Source organism: Urocitellus parryii, chromosome 3 (genome assembly GCF_045843805.1).
Source record: "Urocitellus parryii isolate mUroPar1 chromosome 3, mUroPar1.hap1, whole genome shotgun sequence".
NCBI lineage: Eukaryota > Metazoa > Chordata > Mammalia > Rodentia > Sciuridae > Urocitellus > Urocitellus parryii.
The window spans coordinates 28,944,321-28,964,279 of NC_135533.1; the positions used below are offsets into that span (position 1 = coordinate 28,944,321).

The following is a 19,959-nucleotide window of genomic DNA, read 5'->3' on the forward strand; positions in this document are numbered from 1 at the left end:
TTATTCACTTATTGAAAAACTAGAAGTCAGCGTATCTCTGAATGTCAGTGCTTCAAAATGAAGGCAATTCTGTAAAGTAAAAAGGTTAACAAAAATTAGAACAAAGTTGAAATTAGAAGTTTACACTATAGTTAGCTTTTAAGAATTTACTTAATCTGTGGCAATCAAAAAACAAATCAGGGAGGGGCTGGGATTGTGGCTCAGCGGTAGAGCGCTTGCCTAGCATGGGCGGGACCCGGTTTGATCCTCAGCACCACATAAAAATAAAGGCATTGTGTTGTGTTCATCTACACCTAAAATAATAAATTTTTTTAATTATTTTTTTTAATAATATGGTGCTTTGACTCTCCACTTCAGGATCTTGCCAAATTGCAAGTTCTAATGGTGGTGGGGAGGGAAGATGGGGAGTTGTTTAATGAGTAAAGAATTTCAGCTTTGCAAGATGGAAAGAATTATGGAGATTGATGGTATGACTTTGTGTACATACTCGACACTACTGAACTGTACACTTAAAAATGGTTAAGGGCTAGGGATTTATCTCAGTTGGTAGAGTGCTTCCCTCACATGCATAAGTCCCTGGGTTCATTACCCAGCACTACAAAAAAAAAGGTAAAGAGGGCTGGGATTGTAGCTCACCGGTAGAGTGTTTGCCTAGCATGTGTGAGACACTGGGTTCAATCCTCAGCACTGCATAAAAATAAATAAGGGTAGTGTGTCCATTTATAACTAAAAAAAAATTTTTAAATGGTTAAGAGGGTAAATTTTCTGTTGAGTGTATTTTGCTACAATCTAAAGAATTTCCTAAAGGGAGGAGTCATTAAGATAGATTTTCTGTTCTTGAGTAGGTCCTTATGACTGTAAAGAGTCCCAGCTGTGTCCCCATTTCACCAACATACACAATATTTGACCATGATGATCAAGAAAGCTTTTCTTGTGTCAAGTGAGGATTGAGGAGAATAGATTCTGATTCAGTTAGTTTTGGGTGGGGGCTGAAATTCTCCATTTTTCACAAGTTCTTAGGAAATACTATTGCTAGAACAGAGAAGACTCTAGATAACTGTGAAAGATAAACTCTTGGGGAGAGGCTGAAGAATGTTGGGTGTTCGATATCCTAAGTTGTTACTCCAATCCAGTCCATTTATGCTATTGCTCTTTTCACCTATCAGTCTCTTAAAATTGGAAACTTACCTTTTACACATGGCTTTTTTCTACACATTTCCAGACAGAACTAAAATTTGGGGTCTAGGAAATAAACTACAGTAGGACAAATAAGAGAAAGGAGCTGAGATGGATAAGGATAATTTAGCAACATGCAAGTTAATTTGCAAAATCACCCTGTAAGTTATTACAGAAAATAAGAGTTACTTCCTACATTATGTTTGAAAAGTATAATTGATCAAAGGAAGAATAAGGAAATTTTATGAGCCAAATCAATTACTGGGTTGATCTTTTAGCTCAGAAAATTTGTCAGATTCATACATGAAAATTCTTCTTGAGCACAAATAAAATGGGATGGGGCCACTTTATTTATGATTGCCTGAACTTTAGCAACGGGCTACAGCTACAGAGATCAGAGTCTAGCAAGTACTAATTTCTGACCCTGTTAAAATATTCCCTCAAGCTAGGCATGGTAGCACACACATAAAATCCCAGCTGTTTGTGTGGCTGAGGCAGGGGGATTATAAATTCCTGAACAACTTAGTGAGACCCTGTCTCAAAATAAAAAGGACTGGGGATGTAGGCTCAGAGCTAGAGAATTTGCCTGAAGGTGCTGGGTTCAATCCCTAGTACTATAAATAAACAAACAGATAAATCAGAGTGGGCATATAGCTCAGTGTTTGCCTAGAATGTATGAGCCTTGGGTTTGATCCCCAGGTATCTTACACACACACATACACAAAAAAAAGTTCCCTCATCAAATTGAGCTTTTGGCATTTGTAATATACCTGTGCTGTTGGCAAACATGGTCCAAACACCTCCAACAGAAGTCTGTCTTCTCTCACTGCTTTTTCAAAGTCTTCAAAAGATACCTTGCCATCGTTGTCATAATCCTAGACAGGAAGATGATTTCTTGATAAGTGATATAGAGCCATTTTACATTTTGCCATGGAAAATAGCTGTTTAGACTAAAAGGTTCACCAAGTAAAGCTGTAAATTCACACTTTTGAAGACATTATTTACCTAAATCAGAAGGTACTTATTATTTATGGATACCACTTAATTTTATTCCTATTATTCTAATAGGCATATCCAAGTCACCTTAGCAATATAAAATTTAGCCTTATCCTTAAAATTACACTTGAATTGGGGAAATAAGAAAAAATAGAGGAATTCTATTATTTTACTCCTTTTGTGATGAAATAGGTGAAGCAGAGCAGATTTTTCAAGCTTAGTTTTTTTTGTAGCACTTGTTCCTCAAAAGATCTCTTAGTTGGGAGCCTATTGGATAAAAAGGATAGAAGTGAAGTTGCTTTGTTATGGATCAGGTCACCAGGAGTTACAGCAGTAGCTGCTCAGGATAGACTGGAGTTATGAGATGAAGCCTGCAGATCACTGCTGGGTTTAAGGGTGGTTGAGATCTGGATAGGTAGAGGAGCCACCTGAATTGACAGCAGGGGATAAGTCAGTAAAGCTTTCATGGCAAGGCTTAGGATATATTACTATATTGTGCAGGTAGGGAATAAGGAGAACTTGTGTGTAGATTATGGGTGCCTTTAACTGATTAATTAAGTTGGGTCAGATGAGATGAGTCCTTGTTTTTTCACTTCTGGGCATGACTTCGTCAGGGTTGCTGAGAGTTTTTAGTTGTAGATGAACACAATACCTTTATTTCATTTATTTATTTTTATGTGCTGCTGAGGATCAAACCCAGTGCCTCACACATGTTAGGCAAGTGCTCTACAATTGAGCTACAATTCCATCCTGGAGTCTTAATCTAGAGAAAAATTTGAATACATTGTCAAAAAAAGGTTTATTGCAAAAACACTTCCTTGGAAAAAAGAAGGGGGTGAGTGGTGCTGGGGAAGCTACTGTCTCTGAAGAAGTGATCTACACTCAGCCCTTGCAGCAGATTCAGAGTATTTCTGAAAGAAATTTCTGAAGTTTGCCTTAATAGAATCCTTGGTTGCTTTCCTGAGTTTCAGAGTAATGTCAGTGACCTGGGCCAGTGCTGCCTTGGATTCACAAAACCTTACTGTATCCAGTTTAGGGTGACAGAAAAGTATAGAAGTCAGTATGTCCATAGAAAAGAGCTACTATTGGTTTTATTGAAAGATTAATTTTGTACCAGGTTTTCTAATGTGACCTTAGGTAAACCTTTTTATACTTCAGTTTTTGTCATCTGCAAATGGAGATAGGATTGTTTTGAGTATAAAAAGAATCCATACATTAAAGTTCTCTGGAGAGTCTGGTATATATAGTAGGTATTCTATAAATATTTTTATTTTTGTTATTTTGTTGTAATGAATACTTAGATAGATTGTAGGGGAGAGGTCATGAAGACAAAATAAAGTGGCACCCAATTTTACATGAACTGAATCTGGCCTCCCCCTAAATTAATGAGGTTTTACTAATAGTAAAATATTTTAAAGAATAAAGTTAATATTTATGGGCTGGGATTGTAGCTCAGTGGTTGAGTGCTTGCTTTGCATGCGTGAAGCACTGGGTTTGATCCTCAGCACCACATAAAAAATAAATAAATAAAACAAAGTGTGGGAGGCCAAACTAGCACTTGACCACGTTTGTCTCCTCTTCTAATTGATTTGGCATCTCGGTTACTCTGTGATCTGGTTGCCTGGGTAAGCCTGACAGTAGTCCCGATCTTAAGGGTCCAGTGACTGTGTCTCGTGCATGAGCGTGCCTTCCTACATCCCCATGGCATGGAGCTATGCTCACCTGTTTTTATAATATTACCCCTTGCCCTGTTTGGGTTGGAATGTTCCATGGAAACACCCTTTTTTGTGTCCCCTTCTCTTACTCTGCCCTCGGGTGTGGCCTTCCTAGATGTCAGTCAACCTGCTGACAGTGGACATCATGAAGCTAGACTCAGCCCTCTGAAACCTGACCCCTTGCCTCATTTGAATGGCTTCTCCTCAATAAAAGGGGTCAGCACATACTCGCTCTCTCTTTCTGCGGACCCTTAAGGTCAGAGGAGCCATCACAGCACCCCCCCCCCAAAAAAAAAAGTATTTCTGTCTCTTGCGTGGTTATTTCACGCAGCCCAGTTCCCCTGGAGTGACCCCTAAGTGTTTTAGTGGCATTTAACTAGGCAAATGGCGTCCCAAGTGGGCGAAATGTTTGAGTGTTTAAGTCGCTGGGAAAGTGACAACAAAGATTTAGTGTCCATCTACAATTAAAAAAAAAATTTAAGTTAATATTTAGGACTGGGGTTGTGGCTTAGTGGTAGAGTGCTTTCATTCCATTTCTGCTCATCTATCAGCCAGACACTTTTAGATGAGCAGAGATGGAATCATGAGATGAATAGAGCAGAGAATAAACAAAAAGACCTGACGTTCATCAATATAATTTAAGGAAATTAAATTTCTTAAGCTTTATGCAACATCTTCTTGATTGAGTATATGCATTACAGTTTTTCAATCTTACCATTTTCTTCAGTGCTATCTCTACCAATTCTTTTACTCCTTCATCATTCTCTTCTTCAGACGATTGTTGATACAGACTGTTCTTCAACATGTTGAATATTTCCTCTCGAGAAATGTAACCATCTCCATTCAAATAATAAACTTCAAAACAGACTTTTTAAAACATAAGAAGTTTTAAGACTTGGATGAGAACAGTTAAATGTCATTAGTCTTCTCCTTAATTATTTCAACATAAGATACCAAAAGAGAAAAACAATTTATCTGCCATATTATTACTGATAGTAATATGGTAGGAAGTTATGTGGTAGGAAGATTTTAGAATAAAGAATCTTTGTTACATGTCTTTAGATATTTTAAGCAATTCATTTCCTTGAAAATTCCATTTAAAATTATTCCTATTCTCTTTCCAGGGTTCCTCTCCCCAAATCCTGATGCCAGAGGAGTAAAACATAGGAAATAAACATCATACCAACAAGACAGACTGGAGCCGCTATTAGGAAGAGAATTGGGAGACTGTCCTCTTTGTGACTCTAATGTTATTTTTAATAAGTAGGTGGCTTCACGTATAACACTCCTATCTTTGGGCTTGCACTGTCTTCAACCATTTTCCTCTGCTCAGTTGTCTAAAACAACTCTAACAGCAGAGTATTAGTGTCCAGTGGTTAGTGTGTGTTTAACTTAATCCTGTGCCAACCCTCATGTTTTCTTTGATGAAAAGATGAGGAATGGCCTCAAAATAACACATGAACAGACCCACATCAGGGGCTGAGCCCAGAAGCATCCTCAGAAGCCTCAGCCCTGCCAGCTGATCAGAGTTGACACAAGCCTGACCCTTAGCTGCTGTTCTTAGCCTGGGCTGTAAGCCAAAGAATCATTCTAGGGACATTTGAGCATTATGGAACCAGGGAAGGAAGTGATTGGGGCTCTAGGACTGGGGACTCTTTCATGACCTTACAAATAGGCCACCCATTTCATCTGGTCTGTTTTATTTTTTCAAACTGTCTTGAATAACTTTTGCAAAGTTGTTATAGACAATACTGATTTCATATTTTTAAATGCATAAGCATTCACTACAAAATTGATGATATATATTATTAAGGCAGTAATTCCATCTTACATTTCAACTTTTCTTCAAATGTCCCTCGAAGAAACACTGACAATCCTTTTACCCATTCTTCCACATTTATGGAGTTATCTTTGTCTTTGTCAAATGCAGAAAAGACTAAAACAAAGAAAAAAGAATGTTGGTATGTTGTAATTGAGATGTTTTATAACTTAACTGTGTGTGTGTGTGTGTGTGTGTGTGTGTGAGAGAGAGAGAGAGAGAGAGAGAGAGAGAGAGAGAGAGAGAGAGAGAGAGAGAGAGAGAATAGATAGAAAAACTCCCACATTGAGGAGGAAAAACGGTTTTGGTCCAATCACCCAGAAAGGGTCAAAATTATTGGAAATGTGTTTTCCCCTATATACTTAAAACAAAAAGTCATTCTGTTTCATGAGAAAGAATGTGCTTCATTTTTTATGTTTTATACAGTCACGGTGGGGCCAAGAAGACAAACAATGTAGCTAATAAGTGACATAATTTCTATTCCTAAAAAACGGTGAAAATTTGTTCCTACGATGCTAGGTAATCTGGTGATAAAAAGTGGTGGAAATTTTGCTCTAAAAGTTTCCAAAACTACTTGAAGGTAAATTATTTAAATAATACACTATTTTAAAAATTGCCAGTGAAATCTTGAAATTATACTGTAGAAGATAAATTAAAATGTTATTTACTCTTTTGGAGATGATAAATATGTTAATGATTTTGATTATGGTAATTTTTTTACAGGTGTATACATATGTCAAAACTTACAAAACTGTTCACTTTAAAGATCTGTTACTGAAACTAATTGGATTACATTATTTCTTATTTCAAGTAATATAATTTTTGATTTCTAATGAAGAGTCATTATCATTTTTATACTGATACATTCTCCATTTTTTTGAGGAAAAAGAGGTCAATGAATAATTTGTCTATAATATATAACCCCCAAAACAGCATGATTAAAAGCCACAAGATGCTTCTCTTTTGAGAAATGGTATTGCTAGCTTATTAATTTATTGCTGATTATTTCTCAAAGCTATACAGCCATGGAGATATGAAATTCTGAAGTGAATTTGTATTAAAAAAAGCATCTTTGGGGCTGGGGTTGTTGGCTCAGTGGTAGAGCACTTGCCTAGCATGTGTGAAGCTCTGTTTGATCCTTAGCACCACATAAAAAATAAATAAATAAAAAATAAAGGTATCGTATCCAACTAAGACTAAAAAAAAAGGCATCCTCACAAATGGATGAAATTGAAGGACATCATGTTAATTAAAATAAGCCTGACACACAAAGATAAGTAGTATCACACATTTTCTATCATATGTGAAAACTAAAAAAAACCTCCAAATCTCAAAGTAGAAGAGATGCTATATTTGGGAAGGGGATGGTATTGAAAGAAGGAAGGGTGGAGGAGGGAGAGCAAGAGGTTGTAGAAGGGGTGGTGGTAGACATGATCAAGGCACAATATGTTCATATATGAAAGTGTCACAGTGAAACCCATTCATTTGTACAATTAGTATGAGTTAATAATAAAATTTTTTAAAATAGTAGTTTTTAAAGAAACCATCCTCATGGGGCTGGGATTGGGTTCAGTGGTAGAGTGCTTGCCTAGTAAGTGTGAGGCACTGGGTTCAATCCTCAGCACCCCATAAAAATAAATAAAATAAAGATATTGTGTTCACCTACAAAAAAAATGTAAAAAAACCCATCCTCACAAACAATTACCTATTTGGCATTGAAAAAAGTTCAGTTTATGATGAAAATTGAATACATATTATGTAGTTTCCATTCAGATTGACATGTTTTAGTCTGTTAATGACTTCTTACCCCTATCCATCAATGTATCATCAGTCATTCCAAATATGTTGTGCAGGATCCCTCGAAATTTGTTACGATCTAGCCCAGTATTTCCAGATTTCCCACCAGTTCTTCCCACCACGCTGTAAAAGAGTCTTATGAGACATTCTACTTCACTTCTTTTGACTGTAAAGTGAAAATACAAATACAACTTAGATTTAATCATTGAATTATTTAACCTAATTAAATATATTTTACTAAGCTACTATTTTGTTCCTTTAATGCTAAGTAGTCTGAAGATAGGGGGAGAAAAGAATGATACAGACTTCTTAAGAGCTTACACAATTAAGGTGGGCCTAACTCAGAAATTCTTAAGACAGTATGTAACTGCTAAATTATGGAATATAATGATCACTAACAAAGACATGTAAAGAAAGTGAAATTGGTTTGGTGGAGGGGTGTTGGGCCATTTTCTTTCTTTCTTTTTCATCTTCTTTTTTTTTGAGAGAGAGAGAGAGAGAATTTTAATATATATATATATATATATATATATATATATATATATATATATATATATATATATAGTTTTCAGCAGACACAACATCTTTCTTTGTATTTGGTGCTGAGGATTGAACCTGGGCTGCATGCATGCCAGGCAAGCGTGCTACCACTTGAGCCACATTCCTAGCCCCGAGTTGGGCCATTTTCATGGGAGAAGTAGACTTTGAACTGGGCCTTGAAGGATGTATATAGTAATTTATTTAGGAAGAAGTGTGTTGAAGGCAGTAAGAAGTGAATTTTATGGGAATTGAATAACAGTTAATAAAAGAGGTAGAATTAGAGTTGAGATTGAACATGTCTTAATGGGAGTTGGGAAGAAGTGATAAGGTAGCAGAGGATTGGCTGATGGGAGAAGGGCCTTTTTTTCCCTTCTTTTTGATAACAGAGATTGAACTCAGGTATTCAACCACTCAGCCACATCCCCAGCCCTAATTTTTATTTTATTTAGAGACAGGGTCTCACTGAGTTGCTTAGCACCTCACTTTTGCTGAGGCTGGCTTTGAACTTGCTAGCCTCCTGCCTCAGGTTCCCTAGCTGCTGGGATTACAGGCATGCACCACTGTGCCCAGCGGAGAGGATGTAGGGGGAAAGACACACTCATACATTGCTGATGGATCTGCAAATTGGTGCAACCAATCTGAAAAGCAGTATGGAGATTCCTTAGAAAACTTGGAATGGAATCATCATTTGACCCAGCTATCCCACTCCTTGGAATTCAGATACTTAACAGCTCCTGTCCCTAACCCATGAAGTCTAATCTCTGGATTCACAATTCTGACAGTACATCACAATCACCTGTGTATTTCTTCAAAGCAGCATTTTACTAAGTCTGGAGCAAGACCTGTGTATGTGAATATTTAAAAACTTCAGGATAAAAAGGACAGATCTGGTATTCACAAACTCCTGTTAATTTTTGGCAGCATCTCAGGTTCCCTTCCAGTTTTTCTGTCCTTATTTCCACCATCTTGGCCAAAGCCCTGTCCTGTCACTCCACTCCTGGCTTCAAGACTTCTCACTTTTCTCCTTTGATACAACTTTGTCAGATGAATTTTCCTAAACCATTTTGACTACCCCTGATCTCTTGTTGCAAAATATTTACTGGCTTAACCCCAAAATTCTCAATCCCTGGGATATAAGAGTCAACTGAGCCCTTGTTTAAAAGTTGATTCTTGGGCTTACTGTTAGTAATTCTGATTTAGATCTGGAACAAGTCCTAGGAACCTGCATAGTTAACAAGCATGGGGCAGAGAAGGGGTAGATTCTCTGAGGTGGTCCAAAAATGAACACTATGAGAAATACTGCTCCTGTTCAACAAATATTTTTCCTAACTTTGGTAGGAGTGATCAGAGATACATTTCACAATATATATGGATTTTGGTAAGGTATCTGACAAACTCTTTCATTCTTATAGATATCTAGCACAATGGTAGGCTCTCAATAAATATTTGCCAAGCAAATGATAAAACACTGTCACTTGTAAATGGAAGTACTTGTCAAATTCAGGACTTAAGTTGGAGAGGTGAAGAAATATGTGAAATAAGAGTCACTTCTAGATGCCAAATGATCAGTTAAATAAAGCAACATGAAATGATTAGGTTTTGAAAGTCCCCAGTGTTATCTAATACATGGAGTGAAAATTTGGAACACTTCTAGAGACTCTTAATACATCTAGGGTGGTTTTACATTTTCAATTAAAACCTTTTTGATTATGATGGTATACTTAATCCTGTAATTATTATATTTAGTTATACTTGGAATAAGAAGTATAGTCAGGCTTAACTATAGAACATGTAGGCCTAGCATACAATGAAAAAGCAAGTCTTTTGTTCAGAAACTGTCAGCAACCGAATATTAAATTATAAATGGGGCCCAGTGAGAACGTACACTTTGCATACCTGTGAGGCCATACCCTTGAAGTGATTATTTACCTGTTTCCCCCACTAGATTTAAGGTAATTATTTGGAAGGGGAAGTGTTGAGAGCCACAGCTGAAGGGGCCCCAGCAAACTGAGATGTTGAGAGCCACAGCCAAAGGGGCCCCAGCAAACTTCCAGCTGCCAGCAAACTTCCAGCTGATGATTGGCTCACAGCGGCCCCAGCAACATCTAGCTGATTGGCTCCTCTGTGGTGATGCTCATTGGGGAACTTTTTTGGCTCTGCCCATGTGACTCAGCCAATCGGCCTCAAGAGCAGGAGGATTGTGGGAGGTGGTGAGGCTTGTGTTTGTGTGAGAGGCTTGTGGGAAGCCGGTGGTGGCAGTTGGGCTCTGAGGGTTTTTCCTGAGGAGCTGTTTTGTTTGGCCTGTGTGGTTCTAAAAATAAAGTTCGTTTCTTTTGACAAGTGGCTCCTGAATTGTGCCCAGCCAGACTGCGGCATTTGGTGGCTCGCATGGGGAGCGACTGAGGGTAAGTAAAATGCTCGCCCCTGAGGGCAGGGCGAGAGGATGGATAGCCATTCTAAGATTCCTCTTTTGTTTGCTTCACTTTTGTTTTAAGTTGCCTGTCCCTGGAGATGAGTGAGACGGAAGAAAAATCGCTCACATCTGAGGAAAAACTATTTCCGTCTGAGGAACAGATAGGGAGAAAGGCTATAATGATTTTTTGTTGTTCCATTTTTATTTCATTCTATCTCGGTTTTGTTTGGTGTCATCTTGTTGGGTTGTATTATAGTAGAAATATGGGATCAGAAATTAGTAAAAAACAAACCAAAAGACTGTTAAGTAAATTGTTAGAGGAAGGAGGCATCCAAGTAAAATCAAGAGCAGTCAAGGCATATGTTGATACAATACAAAAATGTAGCCCATGGCTTTTTAAGGAGGAGTTGTTAAATATATCACAATGGAACCATCATGGTGAAGATTTAAAAAGCATAGAAAAGAAAAGCCCAGGGACTCTGCCAGTTGGCACATTGCCATTGTGGACGTTAGTATCTTGTTTGCTTAGTCCAAAGCCTTTAGTTCAGACAATGGTAGAGGAAGGAGAAGACATATTGATTCAAGTAAAAGAGAAGGTCTCTCAAGTTAATCAGACAGAGGAAAAGATTCAAGTAAAAGAGAAGGTCTCTCAAGTTAGTCAGACAGAGGAAAAGATTCAAGTAAAAGAGAAGGTCTCGAGCTAGTCAGAGGAAAAGATTCAAGTAAAAGAGAAGGTCTCTTGAACTAGTCAGACAGAGGAAGAAAGTGTAAAGCAGAAAAAGCCATCATGGGAAAAGTTACAACAGGAGACTGCTACTAACACCTTTCTATCACTAGAGGATGTAAGGGTCCAACCAACAGCGCCACCTCTATAGGAGACTGCTACTAACATCTTTCTATCACCAGAGGATGTAAATGTCCAACTAACAAGGCCACCTCCATATGCTGGGAGACCCCAACCCCCGCAGTTGATAGTTGGGATCCTGAGACAGGATCTCAAGTATTAACATGCCCTGTATTTGAGGTAGGAGGGCAGCGAATTTACCATGCTTTAAATTTCAAAACAGTGAAGCAGCTAAAAGAGGCTGTAACAACCTATGGTCCTCGAGCACCCTTCACTGTAAGCTTGGTCGAATCCATTAACAACTTGAACATGACGCCAGCAGATTGGGCTAATATGTGTAAAGCTGTGCTAAATGGAGGACAATACCTGTTATGGAAGGTTGCCAATGAGGAATTTTGCAAGGAGACGGCTAGGCGAAATGCAGCAGCTGGTTATCCTCAGAGAAATCTAGATATGTTGTTAGGAAAGGGACCTTATGAGGATCAGCAGCAACAAATTGCATATGATCCTGGTGTATACTCACAAATTGCTGTAGAGGCAATTAGGGCATGGAAGACTTTACAAGGACATGGAGGTTTACAAGGTCAATTATCTAAGATAATACAAGGAGCTAATGAATCTTACGCTGAATTTGTAGATAGGCGTATTCAAACAGCTACCAGAGTTTTTGGGAATACAGAACAAGCAATGCCATTAATAAAACAACTGGCTTATGACCAAGTGAATCATTGGTGCAGAGAAATCATTAGACCATGGAAGCATGAAGATTTAAACACATATATTAAATTATGTAGAGACATTAATGAACAAGAGCAAGTCGCGGCAGCTGCAGTAAAACAGGCTTTAGATGCCAGAGACATTAATGAACAAGGGCAAATTGTGGCAGCTGCAGTAAAACAGGCTTTAGATTCCAGGCCAAGAACATGCTACAATTGTGAACAAACAGGACATTTTAAATGGAATTGCCCCATAGGAGGAGGGTTTAACAAAACTAGGTATCAAAGGAGTAGAATACCGGGTATTTGCCCACAATGCCATAGAGGGAGACATTGGGCTAATGAATGCCGTTCTCAAACCACCATAGAGGGTACTCCATTATCAAAAAACTAACAAGGACCAGGTGTTTATCCACGATATCGTGGAGAAAGGCATCGGGCTCCATTGCCAATAAATGGACAGGGGGGCCCAATGCTCCAGGGCCCAAAACCACAAATATACAGAGCACTGGAGGAACCCAGCAACCCCATCAGGGTAGTGCCCAGGACACATTGTCCATCAGATCCCTCATCAGACAGGACCAGAAGGAGCACAGGGTTGGACATCTGAGCCTCCGCCAGATCAGTACTAACTCCAGAGATGGGAATTCAAATCATTCCCACAGGGGTAAAAGGACCTCTTCCCAAAGGAACAGTAGGCTTATTATTGGGACGCAGCTCTTCTACTCTAAAAGGACTTATGATAAGTCCTGGGGTAATTGATCCCAATTATGAAGGTGAAATAAAAATTATAGCCAGTTCTCCAAAGGGTATATCAGTAATTTCACCAGGAGATAGAATAGCACAGTTACTAATAATACCCAGCCTACATGATAAATTTTCTAGTCATGCTGTAGAAAGAGGTTCCAAGGGATTAGGCTCCACAGGTGTAGATTGGGCTATGCTTTCTTTAAATTTAGATTCTCGCCCCATGCTAAAACTAAATATTCAAGGACATGAATTTAATGGGCTACTGGATACAGGTGCAGACCTTAGCATCATCTCTCGTCAAGAATGGTCAAAACATTGGCCATTACAACAAGCCACTCAGACTCTTCGAGGCCTAGGAGTGGCAACTAATCCCTATAGAAGAGCAATGGTATTAGATTGGAAGGATCCTGAAGGATGTGAAGGAACTATACAGTCATATGTATTGGATCATCTTCCTGTAAATTTATGGGGATGAGATGTCCTAGATCAATTAGGTTTGACCTTAACAAATAACATCAATCAAAATGCACCCACTATTATGGCTAGACAAGGTTTTAGGAAAGGAAAAAGATTAGAAAATCAAGAACAAGGTATAGCAGCACCAATACAAATAGATCAAGGAACAGACAGACATGGGTTGGATTTTCAGAAAGGGCCACTGAGACAATAAAAATTACTTGGAAATCAGAAAGACCAGTATGGGTTCCTCAGTGGCCCCTGACTAAAGAAAAGATACAAGCAGCCCATGATCTAGTCAAACAACAATTAGTGGAAGGACATATACAACCTTCTGTATCTCCCCATAATACTCCCATTTTTGTCATCAAAAAGAAATCTGGTAAATGGAGATTATTGCAAGATTTAAGAGCCATTAATAATGAGATGGTTATTATGGGACCTGCTCAATCGGGGATTCCTCAATTGTCTGCTTTTCCAAAAACTTGGTATGTTTTAGTTATAGATATTAAAGATTATTTTTTTTCAATTCCAATTCATCTTAAGGATAGTCCACGTTTTGCATTTACTATCCCTGCACTGAATCATGAAGGTCCTGATCAGAGATATGAATGGAAAGTACTCCCTCAAGGGATGGCTAACAGCCCAACTATGTGTCAAATTTATGTTAACAAAGTAATCCAGCCACTTAGAAACCATAATCCTGAACTACAAATATTTCGCTATATGGATGATGTATTATTAGCACACAAAGATAAAAACACATTGCTAGAATGTTATGCCACAAATACAAACTTATTAAAAAATTATAATCTAGAGATAGCAATAGATAAAGTACAATTAAATTTTCCAATTAATTATTTAGGAGTTCTATTATCCTCAACCAAAAATTCAAATACGAGTAGATCAACTCAAATCACTTAATGACTTTCAAAAGTTATTAGGACACATAAATTGGATAAGGCCTTATCTAGGTATACCAACAGGAGAGTTGGGACCTTTATTTGATATCCTAAAAGGTCCATCAGATCCAAATTCACCCCGAATGTTAACGCCTGAAGCAAGAAAGGCATTAAAAATCATTGAAACATATATGGAAAATATGCATTTGGATAGAATTGATATAAGTTTGCCTTATTATTTATTCTACTACCAACAAAAATATTCCTACAGGAGTATTTTGGCAAGAAGGTCCATTATTATGGATACATTTATCTTATTCTCCTAACACTATTCTTACTAGGTATCCTGAGGCTGTAGGACACAAAGGAATAAAAGCAGCAAAGGGAGTTGGAATTTCTCCCAATAAAATTATTACTCCATATACTATGAATCAAATTGATGAATTAGCTAATGAGTTAAATACTTGGGCAATAATCATGTGCAAATCTAATGTTTCATTTGATAACCACTTACCATCTAATCCTTTATTGTCTTTTTGGTCATTGCATCCTATAATTTTTCCAAAAATGACAAGAAAAACACCTATCATGAATGGTCCAAATATATTCACTGATGGGTCAAATAATGGTACAGCAGCAATAGTTACACCTGATCAAACTTTTACATTTTTAGTACCTAAACAATCAGCTCAAAAGGTAGAGCTTAATGCAGTATTACAAGCTTTTGTGATGTTTAAAGATTCTGTATTTAATTTATTTTCCGATAGTCAGTATATAGTTAATGCTATAGTATCCCTTGAAGATGCTGGTAGGATTTCCCCTTCCTCTACTGTTTTCTCTTTGCTTTCCACTATAGAAAATCTAGTCTGGGACAGAAAAGATCCATTCTTTAGAGGACATATCAGGGCACATACAGGATTGCCTGGAGCCCTTAGTTTGGGCAATGATTTAGCAGATAAAACTACACATGACATACATATTTTCTCTACACTAGAAGAAGCTATAAATTTTCATAAAAGGTTCCATGTCAATGCTAATACTTTACAAAAGCGTTTTAAAATAACTAAGGAACAAGCTAGACAAATAATAAAACAATGTCAAAATTGTGTGACCTTTTTACCACAAGTTAATCTTGGAGTCAATCCTAGAGGATTGATACCTAACCATATTTGGCAGATGGACGTCACACACTTGCCAGAATTTGGAAAATTACAATATTTGATTGTTACAGTTGATACTTCTTCTGGATTTTTGATGGGCTCCCTTTATGCCGGAGAAAAAACTAAAGATGTTATAGCTCATTGCTTACAAAATTTTGCCACTGTGGGAGTTCCAAAACAGTTAAAAACAGATAATGCCCCTGGTTATACTTCTACCTCTTTTAAACACTTTTGCTCATCATTTGGCATTCTCATATAACAGGAATCCCATACAATCCACAGGGACAAGGCGTAGTTGAAAGAGCTCATCAAACTATTAAAATGTACTTATTAAAGCAAAAAGAGGGAATTGGGAAGGGGTATACATTCCCCAAAGACAAACTTAAAATAACCCTTTTTACTCTAAACTTTTTAAATTTGGATTCATCAGGACTTAGTGCTGCGGAAAGGCATATGTGTCCAAAAGATGTACATAAGCCCAAGGTACTTTGGAAAGATATTCTAACAGGACAATGGAAAGGTCCTGACCCAGTAATTGTCTGGAGTCGGGGGTCTGTTTGTGTGTTTCCACAGGAAGAACAGCAGCCGATTTGGATTCCAGAGAGATTAACCAAGGTCCTGACCCAGTGATTGTCTGGAGTCGGAGGCCTGTTTGTGTGTTTCCACAGGGAGAACAGCAGCCGATTTGGATTCCAGAGAGATTAACTAAAGTGATTTCTACAGACCAAAAAGAAGATGATTTGGCTCAAATCCATAACAGCTGATATCCAAAACTCCAGTTTGGCTATTCTTACATCTGCAAGAGAACCAGGATGCTTTTTTCAATATCTATTTTATTATTGCCCTTTCCCATATCATGAAGTTCTATTTTGTTTTTTGAGCTCATACAGACCTAGGTTAATATTTTGCTGATCAGTTCTATTTTTTGACTATACAGTTTTTAAACATTGCAATGGAGATTTCACCTATAAAAAGTTATAAGGCCTTCACTATTATGTTATGTGTTGTATGTATTACATTATGTGTGCACACTTGTGTTTTGTGTTATATGTTTGAATGTACATATGTCCATATATCATATATGATGAGCGCTCATGAAAAAATGGATCCAAATATTTTTTTTTATTCACATGATTTAAATGGTTTAATTTAAATTGGGTAAACAACTGTTGAGGATTGTTTTAATATGTGAACAAAAAAAGGAAGTTAACAGATCTGTTTGTTTACTTTCACCTTTCCTTTTCATTATATTTAATAATTCTCTTCAAGATAATGTAAATTGTTAAGAAAATTGTTTTCTTTTAGTGCCTTCTGGAATGTTACATAATTTTTTCTTTAGCCATTATTGCCAGAATTCCTATCTTCATCCCAGTGCCGGTGGAGACAAAGATAAAACCAATCTACAGCTTCTGCAATAGCCATCACTGAACCGCTTACAGAACTTGCCTAAACTATGTGTCACTTGTATGCATTGTGAACTATCTGTTGGTGCAGCGACTTGTGGTATTGTTGGGGTATTTTTGCTGATGATGTCATCGGTGGTACAATTTTTCCAAAAGGAGCAGTCAATTGGCTTGGTGTATCTTCCTCCCTTCTGCTTGTCATGAGTGTTCAGCTAAAATTTGGAGGCCAACAGAGGTGAGGCAAAGAACCTCACCCTCCTGCTGATACAAAGACCTATCCACAGGTGTGGCTGTATACTGGACGGTAATCAGTGACAGGTAAGATCCAATTGCAATGGTACCAACCTAAGACAGGATGCTGACGCCTTGAGGTCAGCTCATCCGATAATGGGTAAGGACCATATGTAGTATTGGACATAAGGCAGGCAGGGTCCCTAAGCCACATGCTTGTTGTTTAAACAGAGAGGGGGAGATGTTGAGAGCCACAGCCGAAGGGGCCCCAGCAAACTGAGATGTTGGGAGCCACAGCCAAAGGGGCCCCAGCAAACTTCCAGCTGCCAGCTGATGATTGGCTCACAGTGGCCCCAGCAACATCTAGCTGATTGGCTCCTCTGTGGTGATGCTAATTGGAGATGCTCATTGAGCTGTTTCCCCGCCCTTTCAGACTGCCAGCTGATGATTGGCTCACAGCGGCCCCAGCAACATCTAGCTGATTGGCTCCTCTGTGGTGATGCTCATTGGGGGACTTTTTTGGCTCCGCCCATGTGACTCAGCCAATCGGCCTCAAGAGCAGGAGGATTGTGGGAGGTGGTGAGGCTTGTGTTTGTGTGAGAGGCTTGTGGGAAGCCGGTGGTGGCAGTTGGGCTCTGAGGGTTTTTCCTGAGGAGCTGTTTTGTTTGGCCTGTGTGGTTCTAAAAATAAAGTTTGTTTCTTTTGACAAGTGGCTCCTGAATTGTGCCTAGCCAGACTGCGGCAGGGAAGAGAATTATTTGTGCCTCCAAAGCATCATCCAATGAAGCTTTCTGAAATGTTTTATATTTGTGCTTTTCAGTTTGGTAATTGTCACCCACATGTTGACCTGTGAAAAGTGGCTAGTGTGATCAAGAAAATGGATTTTATTTTAAACCAGTTTTTACATGTAAGTAGTCAAAAGCAGGTAGTGGCTACCATATTAGTCAGTGCAACTCTAGAGAGCAGAATAAAGATTAATATGTACAAGATATATTAGCTCCAGAACATAAAACATTCTAGATCTGTCTGAAAAAAAAAATTGGTATTTGCTGTGTGAGAAAAATTTCCTTTGTGAGGTCAATGGAGGTAACTAGCTTTCTGAGGAGAGTCGAATGGTGGAAGTTGTATGGACTAGAAGAGTCCTTTTGGTCAATGACTAAATTATGAAGATTTCCACTTGAGGTCTAAAGCAAAGCCCAGGAGAAATCACTTTAACATTTTGCCAAATGGGACAATTAGAATTTTGTACATCAAAAGAAATAATAAAAAGTCAATCCCTCTGAGGTTAAGATAATTACTCCCTCTATTAGCTCCCACCATTCCTACCCACTAACAACAAAATTTCAGTCACAAGACCAGTGTCTATCCTGGTCTCAACTGCAGTGAGTCAAGAACTGAGCTAAATTTAAGGAGTCTTTATTGTGCACTTACTATGTGAGAGCAAGCTACATAGAAAGAGCACAAGGACTCTCTGAAATGCTTATCAATAAGGTTAATTTGAGAACTAAAGATAATATTTTAGTGTAGTCTACAGCATCAGATTCAACATCAACATTGCCAGAAAAGTCCACTAGCTAAGTTTTTTTTTTTTTAAAGAGAGAGTGAGAGAGGAGAGAGAGAGAGAATTTTTTTTAATATTTATTTTTTAGTTCTCGGCGGACACAACATCTTTGTTTGTATGTGGTGCTGAGGATTGAACCCGGGCCGCACGCATGCCAGGCGAGCGCGCTACCGCTTGAGCCACATCCCCAGCCCCCCACTAGCTAACTTTTGATAAAAAGATCTAATTTTGGTTTCTAGTACCGAAAAATAAGAAAATATCACATACCCTATTGGGTTTGTGCTTAAAATTTTAAGATGCTTAATATAAACCACTTAGTACAATGTCTCATTAAGGAAAAGCTCAGTAAATACAGGTTATTTGTGATCAGAGTTAAAACAGTTAACTATTCATTCAGGGCTTAAGTTTTTGCACAGGAATTAGCGTCAAAAGCTTTGAGAAAACGAAGGAATCTAATACCTTCTTTTTTTCAAATACAGTAGTATGAGATATGGTTCTGATCAAGTATTATACATTCCTATCTACAGATCCCAGCAGTTGCTTTCAAATAACAAATTATAGTATTCAACATATGGCTAGCAGACATTGCTAAAATAACTATTATGGGGGAATTGGATTTTAAAAATATATAAAACTTCCTTTTAAAAAAATATTTATTTTTGGTTGTAGATGGACACAATACCTTTATTTTATTTATTTTTATGTGGTGCCAAGGATCGAACCCAGGGCAGGCCTTGGACATATTAGGCGAGCATTTTACCCCTGAGCTACACTCCAGGTCCCAAATTTCCTTTTGAATGTTCTAAGACTCAGGCTCCATTAAGAAAGAAATGACAGGGGCTGGGGATGTGGCTCAAGCGGTAGCGCGCTCGTCTGGCATCCGTGCGGCCCGGGTTCCATCCTCAGCACCACATACAAAGATGTTGTGTCTGCCGAGAACTAAAAAAAAAAAAAAATATATTAAAATTCTCAAAAAGAAAAAAAAAAAAAAGAAATGACAGTACTTATTATACTCAGCACTGGCTAAATCTACAGAACAGATATTAAGCATGTAATATATGTAAGCAAGATTTGTAAACAGATCCTTAGAAGTGCCCGAGGAACTTCAATCATATAAATCCCAAATGGAAAAATGAGTTAAGACTTCAGTGGAAGTTGTAGGTGGTATTATCCTGAGGTCATACAAGATGAAATGGACGTATTCCATAATGAGACTGAAATAATGAGTCTGTGGACGAAATTAAGTAACTTCATGAATGTCTATCAGACTGAGAATTATCAGTCAGGACTTTCAGTCATATCCGAGAAACAAAACTGTTAAGATTCCTTGTTAAAGTTGATTCATGGCAAGGCTTTAAAAAGTGTTACATTGAACTAGCTTTAATAAGCAAATATTTTCTGTGTGCAAAGTACCATGCTGTTTTTTAAAATTATTTTTATTAATTTTGAAGTAGAGCAATCATTCGCCACTGAGTTTTGT

The 19,959-nt window shown here is 37.9% G+C and overlaps 1 protein-coding gene across 1 annotated transcript in view; it reads right to left on the reverse strand.

The window, feature by feature from the left end:
* The window catches only part of LOC113199898 (calaxin-like), a 20,383-nt gene continuing 424 nt past the window's right edge, over nucleotides 1–19,959 (reverse strand). Inside the window, exons 2-6 of the mRNA XM_077796421.1 lie at nucleotides 7,514–7,669; nucleotides 5,719–5,823; nucleotides 4,603–4,754; nucleotides 1,947–2,051; nucleotides 1–69 (exon numbers count right to left, since the gene is read on the reverse strand). Of these exons, the coding sequence (XP_077652547.1) occupies nucleotides 1–69; nucleotides 1,947–2,051; nucleotides 4,603–4,754; nucleotides 5,719–5,823; nucleotides 7,514–7,669 (587 nt within the window). The remainder of the gene's footprint in view (nucleotides 70–1,946; nucleotides 2,052–4,602; nucleotides 4,755–5,718; nucleotides 5,824–7,513; nucleotides 7,670–19,959) is intronic.